At 39.1% G+C, this 26,957-nt stretch overlaps 1 protein-coding gene across 9 annotated transcripts in view; it reads left to right on the forward strand.

The window, feature by feature from the left end:
* Window positions 1–26,957, forward strand: part of Dnajc6 (DnaJ heat shock protein family (Hsp40) member C6) — a 168,619-nt gene that overhangs the window by 55,433 nt on the left and 86,229 nt on the right. Inside the window, exon 1 of one of the 9 annotated variants that reach the window (XM_058581556.1) lies at window positions 6,653–7,020. The exons of the other annotated variants lie outside the window; for them this stretch is intronic. Within the exon in view, the coding sequence (XP_058437539.1) occupies window positions 6,825–7,020 (196 nt within the window). The 5' untranslated portion in view covers window positions 6,653–6,824. Of the gene's footprint in view, window positions 1–6,652; window positions 7,021–26,957 lie in introns of those variants that run through there. 9 annotated transcript variants of the gene reach the window in all.

Consider the following 26,957-nt stretch of genomic DNA (forward strand, 5'->3'; position numbering starts at 1 on the left):
GGCATCGTAATTCTTGCATAAGACCTTTCATCTTTGGGTGGGTAAATACACGTAGTAGTCTCCTCTACTGTACAGAAAGGGAATGTAGTTATGAGGGGTGACCAGATTTATAGAAAGTTTGCGTAAGTCAGATCTAGCATCACACGTAGTTATTTTAAAATTCCATAAATTTCTCCTCTATTGTATTGAAAGGGAATATGGTTATAGAGGTGATCAGATTTATAGAAAACTTGCATAAGTCAGATCTAGCATCACACATAGTTGAAATCTTTTTCTTCGAAGCTAGTGGTTTTTCCATCATTCTCTTTAATCCAAATACACTGAAATTTGTGTACATTCACATGTGCCAAAACCATAGAGGTCAAACTTCATTTTAAAGTTGGGAGATCATTTTGTTTTGGTATTGGGGATTAAATCCAGGGTGCTCTACCATTGAGCTAAAGCTCTATATTTCCAGTCCCCCCGCCTTTTTTTTTTTCTTTTCTGAAGAGAGGGTCTTGCTAAGTTGCTGAGGGTCTTGCTGAGTTGCTGTGGCTGGTCTTGAACTTGTAATTCTCTTGCCTCAGCCTCCCAAGTCACTGGGATTATAGGCTTGTTCCACCCTGCCTGGCTGGGAGCTTGTTTTTAATGAAGATAAAGATTTCTTATTCTTCCTAGTAACTTCAAATTAGTCCAAAGGTAGCCAATTACTAGTATTTAGGAGTACAACATAAAAAGTTCTTTGAGCCTGTTGTTTACAAAACAAGACTGCCTATTGGGCAGCTATGTTGATTGACAGCTTTCAGGCTTCACTGAATAGAACTTGCCATGTGAGTAGAAGAGCGAGGGCAATTTCCATAAGGTTCGCAGAACATTTTTCACTGACCACACTTATTAGTAAGGCAGGTCAGATCGAAGGAATGATTCAAATGTTTTCTAGCTTTCACTTTGGTCAGTGGAATTGCCTCTTTAACCTTGTGAAGTGGCCAAAGCCTGATCAGAAAGACAGGAGTTAAAATCCTAGCTGATAGCTAGGTAACCTTCTCCAAGTCTAAAAATAAGAACACTTCTGTAGGGTTGTTGGGAAAAGTGAGAATTAAGGTATGTAAGGTACCTATAAATGGTAAGTATTCCATCAGTGACAGTTATTTTTATTACTATAGGAGCTTCAAGGAAACACAGGTTTCAGGGTACTGAATTATCTTTAAACATATGACCTACCTAGAAAATTTGTCCTGTCTTCTAGGAGACCTAGCACTCCATCAGGCACTATTCCTAAGACAGTCCCACTCTTAAGTAACATTATAGGAATAGTTCAGATATTTTCCTGTTAAATATTGTCAGCTCACTCAACTTTTTTTCCCAGTGCACCTCCTCTTCTTTCTTGTGTGTTGCTGTATGTGTAACTCTTGACAGCTGCTACTACTTATGCATGCGTTTCTACAGTAAAACCTTGACTAACTGGGACATAGCAAACCAGAACACTTGAATGATTATGGTTTTTCCCTCTGGACATCATTTGGAGGAGAGAGGGGGAAATGACAACTAAAGTTGTAAGAAAGATAGGAAATTTGAGAGCTAGAGAGAATCATGTGATTTAGTACTTTCAATTTTACTGCCAAGAGGATGAAAATTAATTGAGATCATCCTGCTGATTATGAGCAGAGTCAGGGGGAGATTTCAAGTTTCTTCCTCTTTTTTCTGGACTGTAGCCTGAAGTTGTGGCTTTTGGCATCTGTCTTGGAGATAGATGTTGTTCCTTCAGCTTTTATAGCTTCAATTTCAGGTGAGATCACAACTCTATAGGTCTCAACTACAAAGAATGACTGACAGTGGGAGTGAGTGGGATAGATAGTCTGGGCTCAAAGGTTGGGAAGTGGAGATGAATTATGGCACTCAGATTGGAGCCTATTACTTTCTGAAAAATGCATCTAAGCTAAAAAGTTTGGTTTTCTTTTTAAGTATAGGACAAAAAAACATTTTGAGGGGCAGATGTGGCCTATTGTTCTCCACTTTTAGTGCCTTGTACTATCTGTATTCACAGGCCTTATATAATAGATAACCTGAATTATGACTGTAAGGCATGTTACCAAAGTATGCTATTAATTGATTTATATTAGTTAAAGCAGAAAATTAGAGGAATGTATTTTAAAAACCTAATCATAATAAATTTTGCAACGGAGAGAACACAGTGGAAGCTCTGCCCTCAGTTACTATCTGATTAGTTAAAACTGTTTGTTGACTAGTTGTGCAAATGAATTCAAATATCACAGCATATAGGTCACGTACATATGGGAAATCTAGGACCCCCCTTAGTAGCAGAGGTTTTGTCTTAACAAAGACATTCATACATTTATAATCAGAATCCCCAGTGAGAAATACGGAACAGAAACACACACACACACACCCCATAAACCCCAAACAATGTTTAAGGAAATGATATCTTACCATGTTCCAAAAACTCTGTTTTCTAAATGATTTAATTTTTGTGAATATATGAACATGACTGTTAAGTTTATTTTACTGTTTATTAGTTGACTACAGCAGGTGGGGTTATTTATTTTGTCTTTTAAGGAAATCACTGGACTAGGTGACAGTATGACATTTTTGTTTATTCATTAACTTATTAAATCAGTATATATTTACTTATTATTTAATGAGAGTAAGTTTCTCTCTCTCTCTCTATCTCTCTCTTTTTTTTTGGTACTGGGGATTGAACCCAGGGACACTTAACCATTGAGTCATATCCCCAGCCCTTTTTTTGTACTTTATTTAGAGACAGGGTCTCATGGAGTTGCTAAGAGCCTCACTAAGTTGCTGAGGCTGGCTTTGATCTCTCCATCTTCCTGCCTCAGTCTCCCAAGTCACTGGGATTACAGGTGTGCGTAACCACGCCCGTCAAGAGTAAGGTCTCTTTTGGGTGTCATGGGGATACAAAAATGAGAAAAACTTGGATTTTTCTTTCAGGAACCTAAATGCAAATGTCTAAATTATCAAGCATAAAAATCACTTTACATTATACAAATTACTTTTATATTATCATATACAATAACAATAATATTTGTTAGGCAAGTCAGATTTTAGATTAATTTTAAAAACAGAAAATTGCATTTTTGAAAAAGTGATTTATTCATATAATTATTACTATATTGTTTTATTTTTTATATAAGTAGTATTTGTGAAGCACTTCCTATATGTTAATTCTTATTTCAGCCTTGTTATTATGGCATTCATAGCATGCTCATTTTACAGGGGAGAAAATGAGGCAAAGAGGTTAAGTAACTTGCCCAAAATATCAAGCTGAGAGTTAATGGACCTAGGACTCAATCATAGGCAATATAGTTCCAAGTCTTTTTTTTTTTTTAAGTTGTTGATGGACCTTTATTTATTTATTTATTTATTTATTTATATGTGGTGCTGAGAATCGAACCCAGTGCCTCACAGATGCAAGGCTCGCACTGTGCCACTGAGCCACAATCCCAGTCCCCAAAACCGAATCTTAGTGTATTATATTCCTTGGGGGCAGGGGGGAACAACATAGATCAAAGTCCTAGATGGGTCATGGCAACACCTTCATCTTTTTGTGGCATCTGCTGTGACAGGAGAGCATTTGGGGTGGGGAATAGCATGAAGGGAATGTGGAGGCATGGAGCCTGGCTTCTGATCATTCCATCATGTGGACAGTCCTTACCCAATTAATAAAAGCAAGTGAAGTCAGCAGTAGAAAAGATAAAGGGAAAGAATACTGCTGCCCAAAGAGGGCACCCAATCCTTTGCCTCTGTGCCATATGTGATATTCTTGAGATAAAATGAATTATGGAGCAGTTTTGATCTTGGAAAAACAGAAGAGTTAGACTCTAAATGTTCACCTTGGGTTTTATCAGTGCCAGCCTTTCCTTAAACCCAAGTTCCAAGCATAATCACATAGACAACCTCCCATTAGCATTCTGTAGGGGGAAAAAAAAAAGAATCTCTTTTTAGCTTTTCCCATGGGAGGAACTAGGACTGCCAGGCACTGAGTTTAGAGCTGCATCCAAGACAGACCAATAATAATAATAATGATAGAGAACATTTGTTATATACTTACTATAAATATGTTAGGTAGTAATTTAATTATGACTTCAAGCGTATAATGATAGTATTTTATTATGCTTGTTTTATAGACTAGGTCGGTGAGATCTTCATGGAGAAGAGAACTCTATGAATCTTATTTTAGAATAGTAAAGAAATTTTAATGTTAAAATTGGTGTGTATTCCAATTTAGGTCCTAAACTCTATAATTTTTAGACTGTTGTAAATTAATCTGTTTATTCTATTTTCCTGCCTTAGGATGTTCTTTATATCCTGGTTTTGTAGAATTATAGACAAAATTGATTCTCTGATTCATTTTGTTTGTATTAAGTGTAAAGTTAAAAAATAAAACAGTACTCGTAGCCCATTCATATTTTTCTTTAAATTTGCAAACTTGGGAGATAGATATCCAAAAATACAAAGGCATATGTCTCATCTATAATTTCTTCCAACAACGTGTCTGCAACTCTTAAGTTGAGCAAAAATAACCAAGAGTGCTCTTTTTGAAAATAATAACTTTTGCTTTTTAAAAAATGGTCCTCTCTAAATTCTCGTAGTCCAGCTACTTAAGACCCAGCATTTGTCAAGACACCTAACAAATGAACACTAGGTATTTATGCTTCCTATGGATCAGTCAAGAATAAAAATAAAAATAATTCAGAAAAAGATTATTTTAAAATGTTATTGGAAGAGATTTTGTTATTAAATTTTAAGAGTTATTAGTTCAGTGAAGTAATTAAAATAGCTCAATCTGACAGATTTGGAAAATTGAAAGTAAAACATTTGTGTTTAAATTTTATTAGTTTTTCCTGTCACTACTCAAGTTGCTTGACTGTATCATAAGTGAGCATTTACTCTGATTGTGATTCAGGTCTCACCACACCTTTATTAGATGGGAAAAAAATCATTAGGGATTTTAGGTCTCCCCTGAAGGACTGGAGATCTACAATATGGCACTCTTGACCTCTTCTGATTCATTTTTTGTTTTTTTTTACAAGAATCTTTGAGTATTTCTTGAACAAGAACATATCTCTCAAGCTAAGTAATTTGTTTTATTTAGACCTATGTAGAAGTGGAGCTTCCAGGAAACTCTCTGGGATTCCAAATGATATGGACTGAAATCTCTTAGATGCTATAGTTTGATTTTGTGTCCTGAAGTGAAGTGATCAAAATAATGAGCAGTGGCAAGGAGAAAAAGGCAGGCTGGCTCTGTGTATTGGCTTTAGCAGATTTTACATGTGTATACTTTTTCTTGTGTTGAAGAGGAAACTGTGTCAAACGACTTTTGAAAGGCTTCTCACTTAGCCACTCCAAGTCCTAGTGGGGAAAATGATAATTTTTAATAAAAAATTTCACCTATACTTTCACCTGAGCTGAGGAATATTAGGGGTTCTTTTGACATTTTATAATTTCTGGCGAAAATGAACACTTGATAATTTTATTTTGAGACTTAACAGAGTTCATTCAGGTTTTCTAAGGCCTGAAAGTTATACAATGTTGGGGTCCTCTAAGAATACAAAATCACAAATGTAAAAATCAGTCACACAGCTTTGGAAAGGCCTTTTTTTTTTTTTTCAAGAAAGGAGCCCTGATTCTTAAGCTTAAGTAACTTCATGATGAATTCTCCTTTGATAATGACTGATTGCTTTCTTTGTTCAGAATTATGAAAGAAAAGTAAGGGGCCAAACCAGAGGACAGAAAGAAAATCCTTGTCCACCTTGCTTTCCAGCTGTCCTTCCAAGCCTGTTGACTGGTATAGTTCTTCCTCCAGGTCCCAAGGTAAATGATGACATATCCGAAATTGCCCCTGACTTAGCATCCACTCCTCACTCCAATTGCTCCACTTCATTCTCTCAACAAATAGTTACTAAATGATCAGATGGACTTATTAGGTGGAATGGACTCAACTACCACTTGGCATTAGAATAGCCAACTCTTTGATATTTTACTTAGGGATTATCCCCTGTTCTGGGGAATGTGCAAAATAACTGATATCTTTTCATTCTCTTATACATCAGCCTGGCATTAACATGCCTTCTTCTCCTTTTCCTTCCCCCGCCCTCCCCAGGAGTTAGGAGTTACCATCCATCTGGCTTTGATTTGCCAGATCTTCCAGCGAATATCGGCTAAGTTACACAAAATGGGCGTGTCTGGGTCTTACCAAGAGACCTCCAGGTCTTCAAAGCTTACCGAGCGGAGACACCTAGGCGCTTTCTTTAGCACACAGCGCTAATACGCCCCCTCCCACCCCTGTTGTAGTAGTCCCCTCCCCCTTCTACCCCGCCCCGTTTTACGCCTTCTGCCTCCCTTCCCTCGAATCTCCCCTCTTTCTACTCCTTCCTATTTATTCCTTCCCCACGGGCCAGCCGCTCTTGGAGCTGCCCTTCTGCGTGGAGAGGCGACGCGGCGACACCTATAGGATTGCTTCCGGGCACTACTCAGCCAGAGGTGGCTGGCCCGGGCCGGAGCTCAGCCCGGCCGGCAGCTCCGTGGGGTGGTACCGGGGACGCGCGCACCCGCCTGCCTGCGCCCGCCCTCCCTTCCTCCCTCGCTCCCGGCCCTGAGCTGCGCTCTGCCCAGGGCGGTGGCTTCGCCTTGCCGGGCAGAGCTCCTCTCCGGTGGCCGCTCCCTTTTTTGCCTCCTCTTTGCGTCATGTCGGGCACTTGATTTTTTTTTTTTTTTAAATCCCTCCTTTAGCGGGTTCCACCTTCCACCTCCCCTTTCCTTTCCCAGGTTGACTCCCCCCCCAACCCCCGTCTTCTCTGAGCTTGTCCATGAGCCTCCTCGGGAGCTACCGGAAAAAGACCAGCAACGATGGTTATGAGTCTTTGCAGCTGGTGGACAGTAACGGGGACTTAAGTGCGGGGAGCGGCGGGGGTGGCGGCAAGCAGAGAGTGAACACCGCGGCAGCGGCGGCGCGGAGTCCCGCCCGGCAGCCTCCGGACCGCGCCAGCACCATGGACAGCTCAGGTAGCGCTGCTGGCGGGGTAGCGCGCGGCGCTCCGCTTTTCCCGGCCTCCCGAGCGGCCCAGTCCACCAGCTCAGGGCTTGCACTCCTGCCCGGGCTTGGGAGAGACTGGGTTGGAGGCGACCCCATCTACAGTGTCGCGTCTCTCGTTTCTTTTCGTCCAGGGAGCTAGGAAACGTTAGATCAGTCCAGAGGCCCAGTGACGGTAGGGAGCACCTCTTAATCTCTTTAGGCGACTGACTACTGGGGGCGGGGAGGGGGAAGGAAAGAGGAGGGAGGGGAGAGGTGTGGAAGAGAAGGGAGGGGTGACGCGAAGAGCGACTTGGAAGGAGGGCGGGGAGAGGCAGCTGCTTTCACTACCAGCTGGATGAGGGGGAGAGGTGAAGGAGCAAGTGCGTTGATTGTTTTGCAGCCTGTGGACGGTATTTATTCCAATTGTTTTTCTCGTAAGGCTGATGTTATTTACAATTCTGTAAAGCTCTGCCATATCTTAACTCAGCTGTCTGCTGGGGTTAATGTTGTCTTCTTTCTCATGAGGTTTTACCTGGGATCTAGAGTCCTTTTATTCAGCTTTTTGTGTTTTGCACAATGAAATTTATTTCATCTATTTTTTGGCCTTGATTTTGTTTATCTTTTTGCATTGAGTGTACTAATATTTCATAAACCTTTATATGTATGGAAATGGAGAGGCCTCTAAACTTTCTATCTGGGCTTGCAACCGTCTTTTATAAAACATTTAGCAAGTTAGAGTTCTCTCTTTAAAACGCTGTTAGCATTTAGCGATTTGTGTAGCAAAACAGTCATTTAATATATCCATGTTGAACCAGAAGTATTCTTACAGCTATTTTTTCATCTTTCCAGGGAACTAGCACCAGAGGATTGTTTACATAGAGATAATTGATAATTGAAGTGCTCAGTGGTTTGTTCTACACTGGTAACTTTAAAACTGGACAACCGAGGGTTCCAGAGAAAAGATTCATGTTGGTTGTTTGGGCAATAATGAAACAAAACAATTTAATTCCTGCACTTTACAAACAAATGCATGTTTAATTGTTTAATGGCTCTCCCTGGGCTATCATTTTCTCATCCCTAAGTGGGATGAATTATTGTCCACAGATGGTCAAATGTCCTGGGATGAAAACAAGTCAACCAGTCATGCTCTTGCTGAAGTTAAGTAAGTTAAGTAATTGGTGGATGTTCTCTCAAACCATTTTAAATTAAGATAACATCCCTAAGGGGTTGATTGATGGTTTCAGGGTCTTGGTATGGATGCTGTACGTGATTATTTGATTTGTGTTTTTCCAAATCTGTGGTATATCAAAGTGCAACCCATCTTTGAACTGGATGTGATTTCCTTTAAATCTTTAACAGATTCATGTTCTCTGATTGATGCTACTATTCACAATCATTTTTGAAACATAGTGGGCGAGTAAGCAAATATTTGAAACGAACACATTCCAAATGAGTGTGGAGAAGAGTTATTTCAGGGATATGAAAAGGCATCCATATGTTTTCAAGTCTCATAGGAATTATCAGCTTATGAGTTGGAATTTGTTTTTAAAGTATGCTACATTACAAAAGAAATGCAACATATATTTCCTTACCTGCCTGGGTACCAGCTTCTGTGCTTAGATAGGGGTGAAATACAGCAGTGAATGAAATCCTTTTGGCCTCTAGGGAGTGGTCATTTAGTAAGGGCAGTTACTAATGCAGAGTGTTGCTTTTGGTAAATTCTGGATTTTCGAGAATTAACTTTTTCATTAAGTCAGACTTTTTCAGTAGTCCAAGAGAAGAATGAATTGCCTTGATAAACCTTTGTGATGGGAAAGCAATTCCATTAAGAATAATGCTATTTCAAAGGCACTAGTGCCAGGAGTTGGTTCTTTGACTTGATCAAGCTAGCACTGTATGAAGAGGCTGCAGGATTTACACCTGCCCCCATTCTCTCCTACATCTGGTTAGGGGAATGTTGTGCCTTTGTTGCAGCAGCGTAATGTATCTTATGAATATTTTGATGGTTACATAAATTGAGAATGCAGTTTGAAAGGATGCTGTTTGGCTTGGGTGAGAGATTGGACTCTGAAATAGGTTTCATTTACTAATACAACTATGTCTTGTCTAATTATAGTTCTTTCTACTAAGAGCTTCAAAGTGTGGCCTGTGCAGTATAAATGTATCCATTTGTTTAGGACAGTTAATTAAATCCATAGATCACTTGTAATGCAACAGTAATCCATTTATTCAACTGATTTTACTGTGACATGGTGGATAGCATAGAAGGTTCATGGGGCTTTTGCTCTGGCAGAAATGTTTATGAATGGAAAAAAAAAATATGTCAGGGTCCTGCTAGAGAACTTGAAGCTTAATCTTAACAATCATGTACATTTGAATGGCTATTTATAATAGAATACTTGGACACTCATTTCACTTTTCAGAATTCTATTAAATAGGTAAGCAGCATGTGTCTGTGTCTGGAGACTTGGGATCAAACCTTTGCAGTATTATACCTTGCTGAATAACCTAGTAACCTTTTAAATCCTTTCCCTTATTTGGAAAAGGAGAACTGCAATAGCTGATCTTGCCATAGAACTTCAGCTGAATCTTAAAACATCATGAAAATACATTTGCAAACCTTCTTCACTTTTCTTTCTGTGCCCTTCCAGTTTATTACATGAGGATGATATGTTAGGAGATGGTAGTAGACTTGTCCTAGGTAAAATAGCTGGTTAATGACATCCAGACTAGGACTTCTCCATAAGGGCTGAGTTTTTCCCTATTGAACTATACTTTCTGTGTAGACATAGTATCAACTAATTATTGAAATAGAAACAATATTATCTACTTTGATTTCCCCTTCTGTGTTTTAGATGAAAAGGGGACAGATGTTTAGAGAAATGTAAATATTCTAAGTCAACAGACTCTCAGGTGGTAAATTCCAGAGTCGTCTCCTAGTTTTCTCTTCAAATGATTCCTTAGAAAAGGTTGTTCATGCCTGTAATCCCAATGACTCAAGAGACTGAAGGAGCAGGATGGCAGTTCCAGACCAACTTTAGCAACCTAGCAAAACCCTCTGCAATTTAGCAAGGCCCTGTCTCAAAAATAAAAAGAACAGGAGATGTAGCTTGATGTTAAAGCACCCCTGGGTTCAATTCCTAGTGCCCCCAGTTGTCATTCAAATGTCATCCTGTCTTACCTAAAGGCACTGCAGCTGAGAAACTCTGTGTTTTTCATGTGTGTGCTGTACTTTCAAGGAAGCCTAACTCAGAAAAGTAGAACTTCCCACCAGAGCCACTGAAGTGTCCCAACATTAGGCTTATCTTAAAAAGTTCATGATGATACTCCATAAAAAACCAGTCCAATTAAAATATGACATGTATTAATGAAGTTTAGAAGAATAAGGATAATGAAGAATGCTTAGATACTTTCCTATTTAGTGTGGAATCTGTTTGGAAATGAAGATTATGTTCTACAATTCCATTTTATTACTATTCTAAGTAGTGTTTAAATGTAGTGTCCACATTTTGAATTGGATTTTAACATTGTGAAATATTTATTTGGTTACTTTACTTCTTAGAAATATAATTAAGCATAATGTAGTAATAATTCTGCCTATTTAAAGGTCTTGTGTGTTAAAGGCAAGGTTGACTAATTTACTTGATTTGTGGCTATAATTTGGATATTTCTGGGTAACCATTGAAGGATGTGCCAGTTACTGGATGAATAGTAAGACATGTTCATCTGTCTCAAGTTTCAAATGCTTGGGGAATGCCAGGTTTCTTGGGTTTGGAAGGAGAATCCTTTGAACTAAATCTCTAAAACAAGGTCATGTGGGCAATGATGAACATCTTTAGTGGCTTCTCAGGCAGTATCATCAGTGCAGAGTTCTTTCTTTGGGCAAAATCAATCTTTTGTTGTTGTTGTTGTTCTTTTTTTTTTTTTTTCTCTATACTGGGAATTGAACCCGGGGATTCCTTACCAATGAGCTATATTCCCATCCTTTTTTATTTTGGGATAAGTTCTTGCTAAGTTGCTGAGTCTGGTCTCAAACATTTGGTCGTCGTGTTTCAGCCTCCTGAGTACCTGCGATCACAGGTATGTGCCACTGTGCCAGGCTTTCAAAATCAATCTTTCTACTTTCTAGATACAAAATAAATTCAATTCTTTCATATGGCAACCTTGTGATTCTTTGAGAACAGATATTGTTTCTCCTCTTTGTCCACGTCTCCTCTTTTCTAGGTTAATCAAACCTACCGATTCTTTACTTGTTTTTTCTACATGCCATTTCCATATAATCATGCTAAGCTTTGAGAATAATTTATATTTTCAATTTTGCATAAACAGGGCCTTTCATTAATTTTTATTATAAATAGTTTTCATGCTCTTTGCTAAAAAAGAATTAAACATTACAGAAAGTAGTAAATTGAAACAGTTAAGTACCTTCTTTACTTTAAGTACCCTCTCTGATGTTTATACCTTTGCCTCAAAGATAACCCTTATTGAAAGTTTGTGGAAGGACTTTCAACACATAATATACATGTGTATAAGTGTATATATTTTACAAATATAAATTTATGTATACCATTAAAATTGTAATAAAATGTAAATTCAGAGTTTATTTATGAATATATTTGTAATTTGTTCATTAATGCTTTAAAATAAAAATAGCTAAAATTTAATGAATATAATCCAAGCATCATGCTAACCACTGTACATATGGTATCTTATTTAACTTTCATAAGAATTCTTTAACTAAGGGAAGCTGGGGGCAGTGTTGCATGCCCCTAATCCCAGGGACTGGGGAGGCTGAGGCAGGAGGATCACAAGTTCCAGGCCAGCCTCAGCAATTTAGCAAGACCCTGTCTTAAAAAATAAAAGGGATTGGGGATACAGCTCAGTGGTAAAGCACCTCTGGGTCTAATCTTCAGAACAATAACAACAACAACAACAAAATTATAAGGTAGGGATAGTTATCTCCCTATAGTTGAGTACACCAAGTAACAGAGAGGTTAATCCAGTTACCTGAGATTACATAGGCTGTACCTGGTCTATATTGAGTAAAATACCATAGAGAAATACCTTTAAGATTGCAAATGAAAAATTCAGTGGTGAATTTTTCTGTGGCAAGGAGAAATAGGAATGATTGGGAAAACTGAAATGAGTGCAGTTGTTTTTCATTTTAAATCTCCTGTAACATGACAAATGTGTCTTCTTGATTTAATTATAACATAAAGGATTTTAAAATGCTGGAAATGAAGGAGAAAGAGCAAGAGCAGCATTGACTGAGGCTGATTAAACCTTGATATGACACTCAGAGAACAATGCAGTTGGTATAGCTTTATAAATTTATGGAACAATATCTTGCCAAGGAAAATGGATCCCCATTGCTCTCAGAATAAAGGCCAGGGCATTATTAAGTGGACATCAGAAGCCCATTGTGGAACCTCTGAAAACCAGTCCAATAAAACTTCTTGTTTTTCCTTCACAGAAAGATACTACCCCCTCCATTTCTGTGCTTTTTCACACACTGTTCCCCTGCTTTAGCCAGCTTATCCCATTGCCACCTGGATATCCATTTTCTCAGGTTCTCTCCTCTTCTTGAGATCATGGCTTGCTATTCCTTTACCCCTGCTGACTGCCAGCGGTGGTCAACCTCCCTGCCCCTCAACAGCCCGGCTGCCCCATCAGCCACCCAGCTGCTCCCTCAGCTCTTATCACATGCAGTTGTGTTGTGCTGCCTGGCCTGTCTCTCCCTCTAGACTGTAAATAAAGTTCAGAGCAAGGCTTTGTCTTATTTGCCTTTGTATTCTTGTCACTGCTTGGCATTTATTAGGAGCCTGATAAATACTTGTGGAATGAATGAAAGCATGAACAGATTTTGAATTTTTGAAAAGGGCATTTATAATGAAATGTGCCTATCCAAAACTAAAAATAAGTATACAGTCAGATTTTAACAGAAATGAGGCCAGGCTTAAAGAAATGAAACGGTTGGCAGAAAACTAGAACTAATTCAGTAGTGAGCATTTTTTCAATGTGCAAGAATACCAGAGGGGAGAGAAAGATGATAGCATGTAGCCCAGACCCAAAAGAGTTTCCAAATGCAGAAAAGTAAATAAGTAACTTAGCAAAAAATTTTCCTGACTCTCCCCCACCAAACTTGATTTGTTGTATGTAACTTTTTTTTTTTTTTAATGGGAAAAATAAGAACTCAAGGGCTGGGGTTGTGGCTCAGCAATAGAGCACTCACCTTGCATGTGCGAGACCCTGGGTTCGATCCTTAGCACCACATAAAAAAACAAATAAGTGAAATAATGGTATTGTATCCAATTACAACTAAAAAATAAATATTTAAATAAAAACAAGAACTTAAAATGAATGCATATTTTTTTTTTAAAACTAACTGGCAATATATGACTTTTATCTATGCTCTGTATATTTCTTAATTAGGGTCACAAATTTTGAATGGTGGTCATTTTCACATTTATGTTTATGTTAAAAGTCACCTTTGGCTCTCTAGAGTTGTTGGTAAGCTTTCTAGTGATTTACTACCTTTTTTTTTTTTTTTTTTTTTGGTGCTAGGGATCGAACCCAGGCTTGTACATGAAAGATTCACTACTTTTTATAATCTGTGTTTACTGTCTTGAAGTTTTTTGGAAAAAGCTGAATTTTTGAGGTAGATCAGAGAATCCTATATTGTGTGTTTTCTTGTTGCAAAATTTGAAGTTTAGGAAAAAAAATAAATTATAGTTATTGTACATTAAACAACTACTCCTGAAATTTATCTGCAAACTTTTGACAGAGGAGCTTATTGTCAGAGGAATAAGTCCTTCAAGGTCCAGAGGATTAGGAAATTTCATAACATGTGCCAAGAGATCTGGAAATTTCTACTGCCTTTAATTGCTTTACGTTACATGTCACAGGTTATAATCTAGATCCAAAATACCTTCTTATTTCAGTATTTCACATGAGCATAATTCTAAAAAGTATTTGGGGTAAAATTTAAGTCAAAACTCAACTGTGTGTGATATTAACTAATAATACAAATAACACCACCGAGGAGGCACCATCAGTGGCTTCTAGGCAGGATCAGGTTTGACTACACAGAAAATTATAATTGGTGTCTTGCAGGCTAGGACTCTTCCTGGTAGCTGGAAAGTTGTTTGGCATACAGTGTAAGCCATTTCCTGATTTTAGAATGCCATATTGTGAAAGCCGTGCCTATTAAAATTGGCTACTTGGCAAAAGGCAGGGTGAATAGATGGTATAATAATAGACATAAAAAGTGTTGGGGAATGCAGAAGAAAGAGCCATAATTTAACCAGGAGGACTGTGGAAGGCCACCATAGAAGGTGATGTTTGAGGTCGATATCAGTAAGTGGAAAAGGGAGGAAAACTGATTTGGGCTGAGGGCTCAGGCACAGCGACATCATCATGTATGAAGTGTCAGGAGAATTGCGTTTGGGCCTTGAAGCTGAAGTCCAGATGGGTGGAAAGCACTGTAGCAGATGGCGCTGGGAAAAGCAGACTGAGCTCAGGGCAGGGGCAGCCTATAGAGGAGCTTGCACTTGATTCTGTAGGCTCTGGGAAACCATGATGATTTGGGGTAGAAGTGAGGGTTGTCCATTAGGTATAGCATCTAGAGCCCACAAACTTGTTTTAATTTTTATTTCTTTTGAAAACCAAAATAAAATTAGTGAGCGTAACAGTAATGAATTCATTTTTATACCAATGCAGTCATAAAATATGTCTTGTCTTTTTCTTTTTTTGCTTATTATTATTATTATTATTATTAATGGAAGAATGAGCCCACAAAGGCAAAATTGCCTAGGGCCCACAAAAGTCATACTGCAGCCATAGGGAACAGAATGTGAATCCTGAAGATAGCTTCAGAGTTTTGAAGGATGAACACCCTGTGTCTTGACTGCATCAGATTTATTTGAGGAGTCACTGGTAAGCGCAGACTGCTGGGTCCAGGGATTTCGGATTTAGTAGGGAAGGAAAGGGTGCACTGGAAGATAGAGCGTGCACCTAGAAGAACTGGCAAGCAGCAGTTTATTTGATAACCTGAGAGATCAAGAAGGCCCAAGTCAGGGTAGTGCCAGTGGGCCTGGGGAAATAGAGGCAGCCCTGGGAAGCGGTGCTCAGATGAATGGACTGACAACTGGCTGGAAGTGGGATGTGAGGTTTAAGGGGAGTCAGAGACATTTAGCCGGCATGGCAGCAGGAAAGGAAGTAGTTTCTGGTCTTGGCCCAAAGTGGAAAATGTGACCAACTGGTTTTCTGTGCTGCAGGCCCACTGTGAATATGCTTGTGCAAGGGCTGAGTATGCTGTGAGCTTGGCACAGGGTTTCATCAGGCTTTCAGCTTTTTGGTAGGCTGCCCATCAGGCTGTGCAGAAGCCCAGGGGAGTACTTTGGAGGGGGCGAGAGGCAGGAGCCTGGAGGATGAGTAAGGTAATCTGTGGAAACAAAAGAACTCAGCTCTGTGACACTGGGCTGAGGCCAGAATGGTGTAGGGTGGCGGTCTGTCCCTTTGCCCATTCTTATTGGGGGACCACAAGGCTCCGGTTCTATGCTAGGTGGTGGAGGCGCAGGAAGAAAGATCAAGCACCAGAGAACTTGGAAGATGATTACTGAAAGCAGGAATTCTTGATCTCTTTGGAAACAGACAAACACCTGGGAAAAACCCTGGCCCCAGAAATTCCCAAGGACTGCCTTGTACCAACCAGCATTGGGTCACTTGAGCACTGCGGCAAAAATCTTAGCAGGGTGACAGTTACTCACCCTCATTCTTCTCTTAGTTTGTCCCTCTTCTGTCATCTTTCACTCCCTTCTCCCCTTCCTTCCTCTTTTGTCTCTTGCCCTTCATCTTCATCTTTCTCATCCCTCTCCCCTCTTTGTTCTCTTCCCTTTTCCTGTCTGGGTCTCCTCCCTGCTTCCCAGTCAGTGAGTCAGCGCGTTTGGGAGACTTGGAGCCCCATTTCTCAGGAAGGTGTATGGATGACTGAAGTCTTGGGTTGTGTGCATGCATGTGACTTAGCTCCCACACTGCTGCATGTGGCCCAGTAGGTGGGAACGTGGGTGTTACTTTTCAGTTTGGGTAATTGCATCTGACCTACCTAAAATTTCACTTGCTGCTGCAATTAGCAAAGTGTTCCACACTGTGACTTGGTGATGGGAGGTTTCATAAGCCTCTATCCCAGAGGCAGCTGTATTTCATTCAGATGAAGGAGAAAATGTTACTAATTTGTATCTAGGGAGTGCAAAATTGTAGCTCACCATTTTTTTCCTCTCTGTCTCTCCTTCCTCACCTCTGCAGGAAAGCAGAATTTTTTCTTCCTCTCTCCTATTGCTAAAGCCTAGATAAATTGCTCTATTTTCAACCATCCCAAGTCCAAATTTGCGGATGCCATTGAGAGAGAAGGTACCAGAGAATTATGAGTTAGAAGCTTCAAATATAAGCTCTGTCTTTGTCATTTACAAGCTGTGACCTTGGACAGGTTATTTAAATGAGAAGAATCATACTGCCTCTGTCTTTCAGGCAAGGTGAAATGTGATAATGAATAGGAAAGCATTTTACACTCCATATGTCTTTGTTCATTCATTTCCTAAGTGCCTTCTGACTTCCTACTGTGTGATGGCACTGTTCTAGCACAGGGATATAGCAAAGGATGACACAGAGAAGACCTTGGAACTCAGGAGCTTCCATAACTGTAGGTAAATGGTTATATGGTATACTGAATGCTACCGAGGCACTGGAATGAGGGGACAATAATTAGGTAGTGGTGGGAAGGGGCACTATTTTAGCGAGGGACCTCAGGAAAACCCTTTCTGAGGAGCTAAGCTTTGAGCTAACACAGAAGAAACTAAAGACAAAGCCGGGGGAAAAATAAGAAGAAGAGCTGGGTGCAGTGTATTTTAGTTACAGCTGTGCTTTGCCTAACAACAAGGATACTGTCTGAGAAGTGCATGCTTAGGCAATTTCATCGTTGTATAAATATCATATGGTGTACTTAACACAAACTAAGACTGCCACAATATCATGAGGTGATATAATCTCATGGGACCACCATCATAGATAGGGTTTGTTGTTAACTAAAACATTACTATGTAGCACGTGATGGCACTAGGCGCAGCAAGTGCAAAGACCTGGAGGAGGTGCAAAGCTTGGCAGAAAGGAGAATGTAACCAGTGTCACTGCTGTTTAGCAAATTAAGAGGGAATGACAATAAATGAGGTCCTAGTTGTGTTTTGAAGGGACCATTGTGGATGCTAGGGTTGAGAAAGAATTTGAGGTGGTTTCATAGATGAGGTCAAAAACTGTACTATTTACCATTGAGGGTCAACTTTTTAATTTTCAAGACTTGTTTTAGTTTGACTGGTTTATTTATTTTTAAAATTTTTAGTAAAAAATGTTTATTTCTTAGTTTTTTTTAGGTGGACACAATATCTTCATTTTACGTTTATGTGGTGCTGAGGATCGAACCCAGTGCCTTCTGCATGCTAGGCGAGTGCTCTACCACTGCGCCACAACCCCAGCCCCTATTTATTTTTTAAAATTTTTATTGGTGTATTATAGTTATACCTAATTGTAGTATTTGTCATTACATATTAATATGTAAGCATAATGTAACAGTATAATCTGGTCAAAATTTTCCTCAGTAAGACTTTATTTATTTAGAGCAGTTTTAGGTTCACAGTGAAATTGAAAGGAAGATACAGAGCTGCCTTTTCTCATCCTCTGCCTCCACACATGCCTAGCCTTCCCCTTTATCAGCATCCACCAACAATGCCCTGTCATATTTAGATCTTACAATGGTCCAGTGAAGTAGTTGGCATGAACAAAATGTTCTAGAAAGGAGAAGCTCTATGAGGCCCAAGGAGTTTATGTGAAGCCAAGCCAGCAGTGGAGCCCAGGTCTTCTAACATACTGGGGTGTGACAGAAGCTTGCAAAGGCGGAAGGTTGAGATCTTGGGCACCGTATGCTTCGGATATATCAACTGCTCTAGGAGCTGACAAGCTGGGGGATAGAACAGGAAAAATTGGTTGTTTACTGTTAGGTTGCCCTTGAAAAGTGTAGCAGGATTACTGTATTTACTGGTCATAAAATCCAGCCATTAAAATCCCCTACTAGGGTAGGAGCCTGGCTTTGTCTCCAAATGTGCCAGGAGAGAACCGTCTCCATTATGCCTCTCACTGGCACACACAGGCTGGGGACTGTCACACACTGTCTTGTTTTGTGAGCATTTGCAGTTGTAACAGATGATTGCTCTATTTCATGTCTTGCTTTGTTTTCAAGCCACTGCATGAAAGCCAGGCCTTTTGTCTCCTAAAAACCAAATCCTCCCAAAAGCCCACTTTAGTTTATAGCAGTGATATATGTTCATGAAAAGAAAACTTAAAACAATTCAGAGAGTGATATAAAAATGAAAGTAAAAACCCATTTCCTTTCTCCCCAGCTTCTAGTCCTACTCTCCAATGTAACTCATATTCTAATGATTTTTGCATTCATTTAGAAATTTTCCCATGCATATGCAAACATATGCAACCACATGAACAAAGCATATTCTTGCATACACACACATCCATATGCATGCATTCATAGATAATGTACATGTATATGTCCTAGAATTGTTTTCCATCTGCTCTTGTATAACAGTTTTTTACTTAACATTGTATCTTGCAAAACTTTCTACATTAGTACCTAAAGATGTACCTTATTTTCTCTAATGACTACTTTCCATGCCACTGTCCTAATTCTTCTATGTATTGTTAGTAAATATATTGGGACATGTGTATTTATTTTTTTTAATTAACACATAATAATTTACTTATTTACAGGGTATGGTGTGTTTCAATACATATATGTAATGTGTGATCAGATCAGTGTAATTGGCATATCAAATATTCAGAATCCTCTTTCTAGCTATTTTGAAATATGCACAAGTATATATTTTGTATATTGTGTATGTGGTCTACCTGTGGGGAACATTCTGAGGTAAGGAATGGCTCAGAAGAAGAACATTTGCAATTCACATTATAGTATAACTTGCTGTAGAACTTGGTACCAACTGTCTTAAGAACCTGGTACCAACTGAAATTTCTAACAATATATGAGATTACCTGTTTCCCTACATCTTTTTTAAAGCTGAGTATTATCTCCAGGCATGGTGGCACACATCTGTATACTAGTGACTCAGGAGGCTGAGGCAGAAGAATTCTAAATTCAAGGCCAGTTTCAGCAATTTAGGGAGACCCTGTTTCAAAATAAAAAAATAAAAAGGGTTGGGGATATAACTAAGTGGTAATGCACCCCTGGGTTCAATACCCAGTATGGAAACAAAACAAAAACTGAGTATTATCAGACTTCTTAATCTATGCAAGTTTCATAAGTGAGAAATGATAATTGTTTGTTTGACTTGAAACTGTCAATAAATGTTGATATTTCTATGAATTATTTTTGTTGTTAATAGATTTTAATTACTTTTGTTAGGTAAATAATACATATTCAAGGCAAAATAATTTAGAAAATGCAGAAAAACACAGAGGTACAATAAAAATAACTGGCAAACTTGTTTTCCCATGGAAAACCATTGTTGACATTTGGCATGTCCTTTTGTCTTTTATCTAACAGGAAGTAATGAATGAAAACTTCTCTTGTTACAATCTTGTCTCTTCATTAATTGTGGCTACTAGCTTTCTTATGGAATATTTCAATACAGCAGTGGAGAGGAGCCCTGAAATTGGAGTCAGTGGTAGTTCTAGATTTAAGTTTGGATATTGCTTCCTAGCTTTGTGACCCTGGGCAAAACATTTTACCTAAAAAAATGCCTCTGTTATGAAATTGTTAGGAAGATTTAATGGAATGAGATCTAGTGCATTCTCTTACCCTGTGGCAGATGCTTGACAAGTATTGGCTGTATCAAGAGTTTGGAGTGAAGTAGGGCAATGTTGAGGACATTTAATTATCCCGAGGTTTCTTCAGGATCTTTTTGCTGTCTTGGGCTCTGAACCTTTTCTTGGTTATATTCATCCTGGGGTTCTTCCTGAGCATGAAGGCAGTGCACAAACGTGGGGAGTCCTCTTAACTGTGCAGGATGCTTGGGGTGAAGCAGCCAACAAGCAGTTGACTTAGTTTCTGAGTAATAATGCTTGTTCCATTATGGCATGATCTGTATACCTCAGTTTAAAGATAATTTTGAGGGATGGAGGATAAAGTCAGAAACTTTCTAAGGATGAAAGGAAATTGGCGTGTATGTTCTAAGTGGGACTAAGCATTACTTGTTTTCTTTTTAAAAAAAATTCTTCTCCTGTTTCTACAAAACCTAGGTCATGTAAGGCAGTAGTTGTCAATGAAGGGGCTATTTTTGCTCCTTCTCCTGGGAACAGTTGGCAATGTCTGAAAACATTTTTGATTGTTACATTAGTGGGAGGAGTTACTGGCATCTCTGGGGTGGAAGCTAGTGTGTTCCAAACATCCTATAAAGCATAGCATAGCTCCCCATAACAAGGAATAATCTGGCCCAAAATGTTAGCAGCACTGAGGTTGAGAATCCCTGATAGAGGGAATATACTGATTATGAGTTGAAGATGGCAAATCTGGTGAAGTGTATGTTCATGGACCCATCAAGCTCAAGGTATGGGTTGGTACCAGAAATTAAACCACACCCAAAAGGAGTTTCTTGCAAGTTGCAAGAAGGCCCTTTGCTTCTCAGGGAGCTGGTATGGAACAGGCCTAAATTTTAAAATGGCTGTCTTTGGCTTGGATTATCACCTGCAGGCAGCTGAGGTACTTGGTTCAAGCTTGTGTCTTGGTTTCCATGGGATCCATTCAAACTTTTATTCATTCAGCAAACACTGTTAAAAAGAGAAGCCCAAGTTCACTGCTATGGGAAATAAAAAAGGAAAAACAAAGCCAAAGTATCTGTCCTAAAGGAGCTTAGAAGACACTATTGTGGTTAGGAATTCAGATGTGGCTCTGTGTTACCTGGGCTTGAAGTCTGACTTTGATGCTTCTGTTTTTATTTTATATAAATATATTTTTGGTGCTGGGGATGGAACTATTGCGAGGCGGCCAGAACCTCGCTAGGATAATTTTTCCTGCTCAGGAAGAGATAAGACACCTGAAAAAATAAAGTCTGAAATAGCGAAGAAAAGAAAGGCAAAGTTAGAAAAATAGTTTCAAATGCAGAGTGCCTGATACATCCAGCCCACACAGGAGCTGGAGTTGAACAGTTGAAAAACGTCTCTGATTGTTTATTGAAGGGAGAGCATCAAAGGCAGGGATAAGGTTTCAGGGGTGAAGTCTTGCTTCATGATGTCTTGCAGTCGACAGGTTGACTGGCATCTTGGTAGGCCCCACCAATCTCTGAAAGGCTGTGTGGCTAAATAGCAGGTCACCCCATTTCCAGAGCTGTGTGGAACCTGGCAGAGCTGAATAGAAATTCACATGTATCTGGGCAATCTTACCAGCAAGATTGCCACTGGAAGTTCCCAGATACAAGATTTTTCTATTCACTAGCTGCAATGCTGGTTTGGTCCACACATAGTCCATGGATGGGACATGAAACACAGGGCCTCAAACATGCTAAGCAAGTGCTACCACCCAAGTACACCCCCAGTCAGACACTTCTAAATTTATGTGATTCATTTTAGGATGGGGTTAAAAACATCTCTGTCATATGATTTTTTTAAAAATTATTTTTTAGTTGTAGTTGGACACAATATCTTTATTTTATTTATTTTTTATGTGGTGCTGAGGATCAAACCCAGGGCCTTACACATGCTAGGCGAGTGCTCTACCACTGAGTACAACCCTGCTCTGTTATAGGATTAAAAAAATTTTTTTTTTATATTTGTAGATGGACAGCATACCTTTATTTTATTTGTATATTTTTAATGTGGTGCTGAGGATCCAACCCAGTGCCTCCCATGTGCAAGGCAAGTGCTGTGCCCCTGAGCTACAGCCTCAGCCCTGTCATAGGATTTTTGATGGTTCAAAAGTTGACAAGCTTAGAGTGTTTAGTACAATGTCTACTCAAAGAAATTTCAGTTGTTTTCATAGCAAAACAATTTTAAAATGAGATTTCAGTTTTTTGTTATTTGTGCTACTCCTGCTATGGAATCTGGGGATGGTATGTATTTTCTAATTCAGAGTTTTCAAATTTGATTAGTACTAGGTTGCTTTTCTCAAAAAACGCTGGCAAAGAGAGGAACAGCTAACGTACTTGTGCCAAGATGTGATGCTCTGTGAGGGAGTTCTGAGAAGGCAGAGGCAGACCTTCTGGCTTAGATTACTTGAGCCTGGTCTTGAAGGCCAAAGAGGATTTCAGCATTCACATAAAGTTGGAAAGAGTGTTTTTAGAGGAAGAAATAGAATGATAAAGAGATGGAGGAAAGAGCATTGAATCTTTACCCATGTTGTAATAAAATACCTTTGGTTGTAAGAAATAGCCTGTTTTCAAATATCTTCCTTAAAACCAAAGGCACTGTTATAAAGTCTCAGAGTAAATTCTGGGTCCTGGGAAAGAAGGCAAGACGCGGCCTCACGTGAACCTGGAAGTCCAGCTTGGGAGCCTCCTGGGCTGCCATCTCTCTCCAGTGCTTCACGGTTCTTGTTTTCCCTTCCCTGCACATTTGTTTTGCTCTTTGTCCTCTCTCTGCTGACCAGCTTTCCTGTCTTCTCTGTGTACACGGCTTCCTCAAAGGTCCCAAGTTCACGTGTGACTATCTCAAGCAACAAATCCTCATTGATCTTCTCTATTTCTGAATCCCAAACTCTAAGTTCCAGGAGGAAGGAATCCAGTTGTGGTATAGGTGTTCTTTATATACTTCATGTCACCCTATAACTGAAGTCAGAGCAGGGGGTGTGAGGAGCCCTTCTCGTGGAGTCATCATGGTTAGCAAATTCCTCCTCAAAGATGAAAAAGGAACAAAACTGCCCCTCAAGTGGATCCTTTGCTCACATGTATGTAACTAAAGTATGAGGCAAACACAATGGGCAGGAAGGAAGTAGGTTGATGAAGACTTCCCTTTAGTGGGACACCAGCCCTGGCCTTGCAGTGTAGGCAAGATGAGATGAGGGAGGACATCTCAGGCTAGAGGCTGGGAAGAAAAGAATGTGTAACAGCAAGCAGTTCAGTAAGTACATATGTGCTGGCACTTCATTCATTCAGATGACAAATATTTATCGAGGGCCTTGTATGGAGGACTGTATGTTTATGGATGAAGAAATAAAATTAGAATAGTTAATTGCTTTCCCAAGGTTATGGAACATGGGAGTATGAACCATGACTTTCATGTTTCAAGGTCTTCAAATTTTTCCCCTCTATTATTTCCTTCATTCATGTCTTTTCTAGTAGATTCTACAAGGTCAAAAATGACCTACAGAAAGGTTGCTTGCTCATGCTTTTTTTTTTTCTTTCTAAATAGAGAATTTTTGAAATCGTTCATTGTCTTTACTTCCTAGAGTGAGAATAGGCATTTAGTATCTATAACTCTAAGATGAATTATGTGTAGGTGTATGTTTGTTTGTTTTAGAGGAAGCATTTGGTCAGATGATTTTAAAGATCTGTTCTAACTCTTAACATTTTGAATTTGCACTTGTTCTTTCATTTCAGAAATGCTGGTAACCAGTTAGATTTAATTTATTCCAGAATTATTTCTCATAGGAAAAATTTTAGAGAAGTCTAAAATGTCCTCAAATAGTTTGGTTCAGAAAATTATGATGTGTTGCTAGACTATTGTTTTTAAATGGCTGTTAAAAATAATTTAAGGAGGGCTGGGGTTGTGGCTCGATGGTAGAATGCTCACCTAGCATGCATAAAGCAGTGGGTTCAATCCTCAGCACCACATAAATGTAAAATGAATATATTGTGTCCACCTGAAACTCAAGAATAAATATCAAAATATAATACAGTGGGAATATCTTCAAAATATAAACTTAGTGGGATAAATAAGAAACAAGTTATGTACATTAAATCAAACAACAGATACATACACACATAAAAATCATTGTAAAGGTACATACCAGTCCAAAATGAAGTAACTAGATCAAAATATTACAAAAGAATCTTTAGGTAGTAGACTGCCAGTAATTAAAAAAATTTTTTAATATTGAGGATATAGCTTAGTGGTAGAATGCTTCCTTACTATGTGCAAGACCCTGGGTTCAATCCCTAGCAAAAAAAAAAAAAAAAAAAAAAAAAAAAGAAAGAAAAAACAATAGGTGTTTTGTTAAATTTTCAACGGTGAATTTGTATTTCACAATTACAATTTTATGTAACTATATTTTTTCCTAAAGCTACTTTTATAACTGAGATTTTAAAAAAAATAATTATAGACTCACTTATAGTTGTGAACAATTGCTCATTTCTCCTGGTGGTACTATTTTGCAAAACTGTAGTGTAATATCACATCCAGGATATTCACATTGATTAATTCCTCCTCAAACTCCCCTAGTTTTACTTCTTCAAGTGAGTGTCTGTGATACCTATTTTATCACCTCTGAGGATTCTGAAAGGCACCACTGCAATCAAGAAACCGAACAATTCCAAAATCACAAGGAATCTTCATATTGACTTTATAACTACATACTCACTTACCATCATTCTTGAAAGAAAAGAATAGGATCTTAACCTCAATGTGTAGGGAATTTATTTTGGTTTTTCATCTGAAGGCAAAATTTTAGAACCTTAAGGACATAGACGTCTTTGTAGTCACCCAGAATGTGAGCATTTTAAAGGAGAATTGGAAAGGATTCTATGACTTCATCAACTTGAGCTCTTTCTACTCTTAATCCCCAGATGCTTCTGCCTTCACAGTGCAGGTCTGGAGTTAGGTGTTTCCCCTGGAAACGCTAATCCTCTCAGTCTGTGTCTGGTGCTGCTTCTCTGGCTCTGCTTATACTCTGTATTTTCCCTATCGTGGCACTTTTCTTGTTTTGTAATGGTCTATAGATTATCAGTAAATTCTAGGTGAGTGACTGGCATCTGGATGAGAGCCGTTTCCCAGTTTCTGAGAAGCCTGCAGCTGCCAGCTCTCCTTCATCTCCCACCCTTTGTGTTTCTTTTGATCCTGCCTGCATTTCAAGCCCAGCATTTATGTGGCAGGCCCTCACTTATTTTGGCTGTGCAACTACTTGTCCAGTCCATAAATTCCAGCCCTCTACCTGCTGGTGCTTCCACCAGGGTGACTAACATCTTCTGAGCTTATCACGTATTTCTCTTTTCTTCTTCTATTTATAAAGGCAATAAGGCAATGATGAATACTATATGTAGCTATGAGCCCAGCACTGTGCTGTGTTCTTTACATGTATTATCTTTTTAGATAAAGTATCTTCAGGTTATGTTTTATTATCCTTATGTTTAAAATGAGAAAGCTCAGGCTCTAAAAGAAAAATGGAAGAAAATAAAAAAGGGTGAAGAGCTTGGTTAGGATCATGCATCTGGGTAAGTGCAGAGCAAGATTCTAATCTTCTAATCTAGGATTGTCTATTACAAAGCCCATTTTTCTGACTAGTCTGTAAGAAGGATCTGAGCCTCTAAGGAACTATTTTAACTCATGGTTCTTCTAAGTCTCAGCTCTGTCTCTAGGAACCTGTATCCAGGTTCTAGCCCCTTGAACCCCTCAGTGAGGCAGCTCTGGACTTTGGAAGACAGCCATTCTATGACTACACCAGAAAAATTGTCTTTTGATGTTCAGTGGAAAGCTTCACTTTTATTTAGTGAAATATCTACATGAGTTGTAGTTTGGGCCTTGGGCATAACATAAGTTCCTCTGAATCTGTGGATCCTGCATGGTACAGCTAAAGGGGATTTTTCTGCTTTTACCTATTTATTTTACAGATGAGGAGATGTGAGTGCAAGGAGAGGAGCCCTGTTCAACTTACCATCCTTGAGTTACTTGAAATGTTATCTTGTCATTCTGGCTTACCTTTCTCTTTCTAGCTCTTCCAGTCTTTCCTCTTGAGATGGGTTTTTTTGACCTTTCTTTGCCCCAGTCATTCCCCGTATGGTCAGCCTCCAGCTGGCCTGTGTCCCTCTTGTTTTTGGAACTGACTTCAATATTCCAAATTTGGGTTGATTGCCTGGAGTCCTACAGTTTAATTCTGCAAATCATTATGAGACCCTGCTATAGGCCAGGGACATATTGTAACCCAGTCACCTTTTGCTTATTTCCATCCCCTCTCCACACTGTGTTTACGATACTATGGTTTTTTTGTACATGTAACAAAAGACATTAGAACTGTAGCGTTAACCAGATGAAAGCTTGTTTGCTCATCTGGGACAGATGCTCCACCCTATGAAGTAGCAAGGCTTCCAAGTGGCCTCTCTCTTGCTGCTTTTTGATCCTTGGATGTTACTTTCTTTATCAAGAGGGCCAACCTGTGCAGTTTTTTTTCCTAGCCAATGTGAAGGCACAACTGATGGGTGCCTCCTCTTTTCTCAAGAAACAGCCTGAAAGTTGAACTCTTCTTAAACACACACACACACACACACACACACACATCCCATTGGTCAGAATTTAATCTCATGATCGCACCTACCTGAAGGGAATCTGGGAAATGTAGTCTTTTATTGTAGGAGGCTGTGTGTCAACTAAAATATTCCTAAGAAAAGGGGATGGTGGTTTTTGATTGGCAAATATCAGTCTTTTCCATACCCTGCCTATTTCAGCTCCAGGAAAGCAGGCCCTGGTTGTTACTCTATGACCATTGGCTACCCTAGCTTATGAAGTACCATTTCTAGGAAAGATGGCAAAATAGGATCTTCTAGAAATTCTCAGAATTCCATGAGGGTCTGAAATTCAAAATCTTTGGTGAGGAGATCACAATGGTAAAATGTATTGGGGGCTACTGTTTTATTTGCTGGGATTATTTAATATTTAAGATGCATTATCTTATTTAAGTCAGAGGAATCTTGGTGGGGGGCATGTATTATGA

This window comes from Marmota monax, unplaced genomic scaffold (genome assembly GCF_021218885.2).
Source record: "Marmota monax isolate L192 unplaced genomic scaffold, Marmota_monax_Labrador192_F-V1.1 WCK01_AAM20220418_F8-fsc00023, whole genome shotgun sequence".
Taxonomy (NCBI): Eukaryota; Metazoa; Chordata; class Mammalia; order Rodentia; family Sciuridae; genus Marmota; species Marmota monax.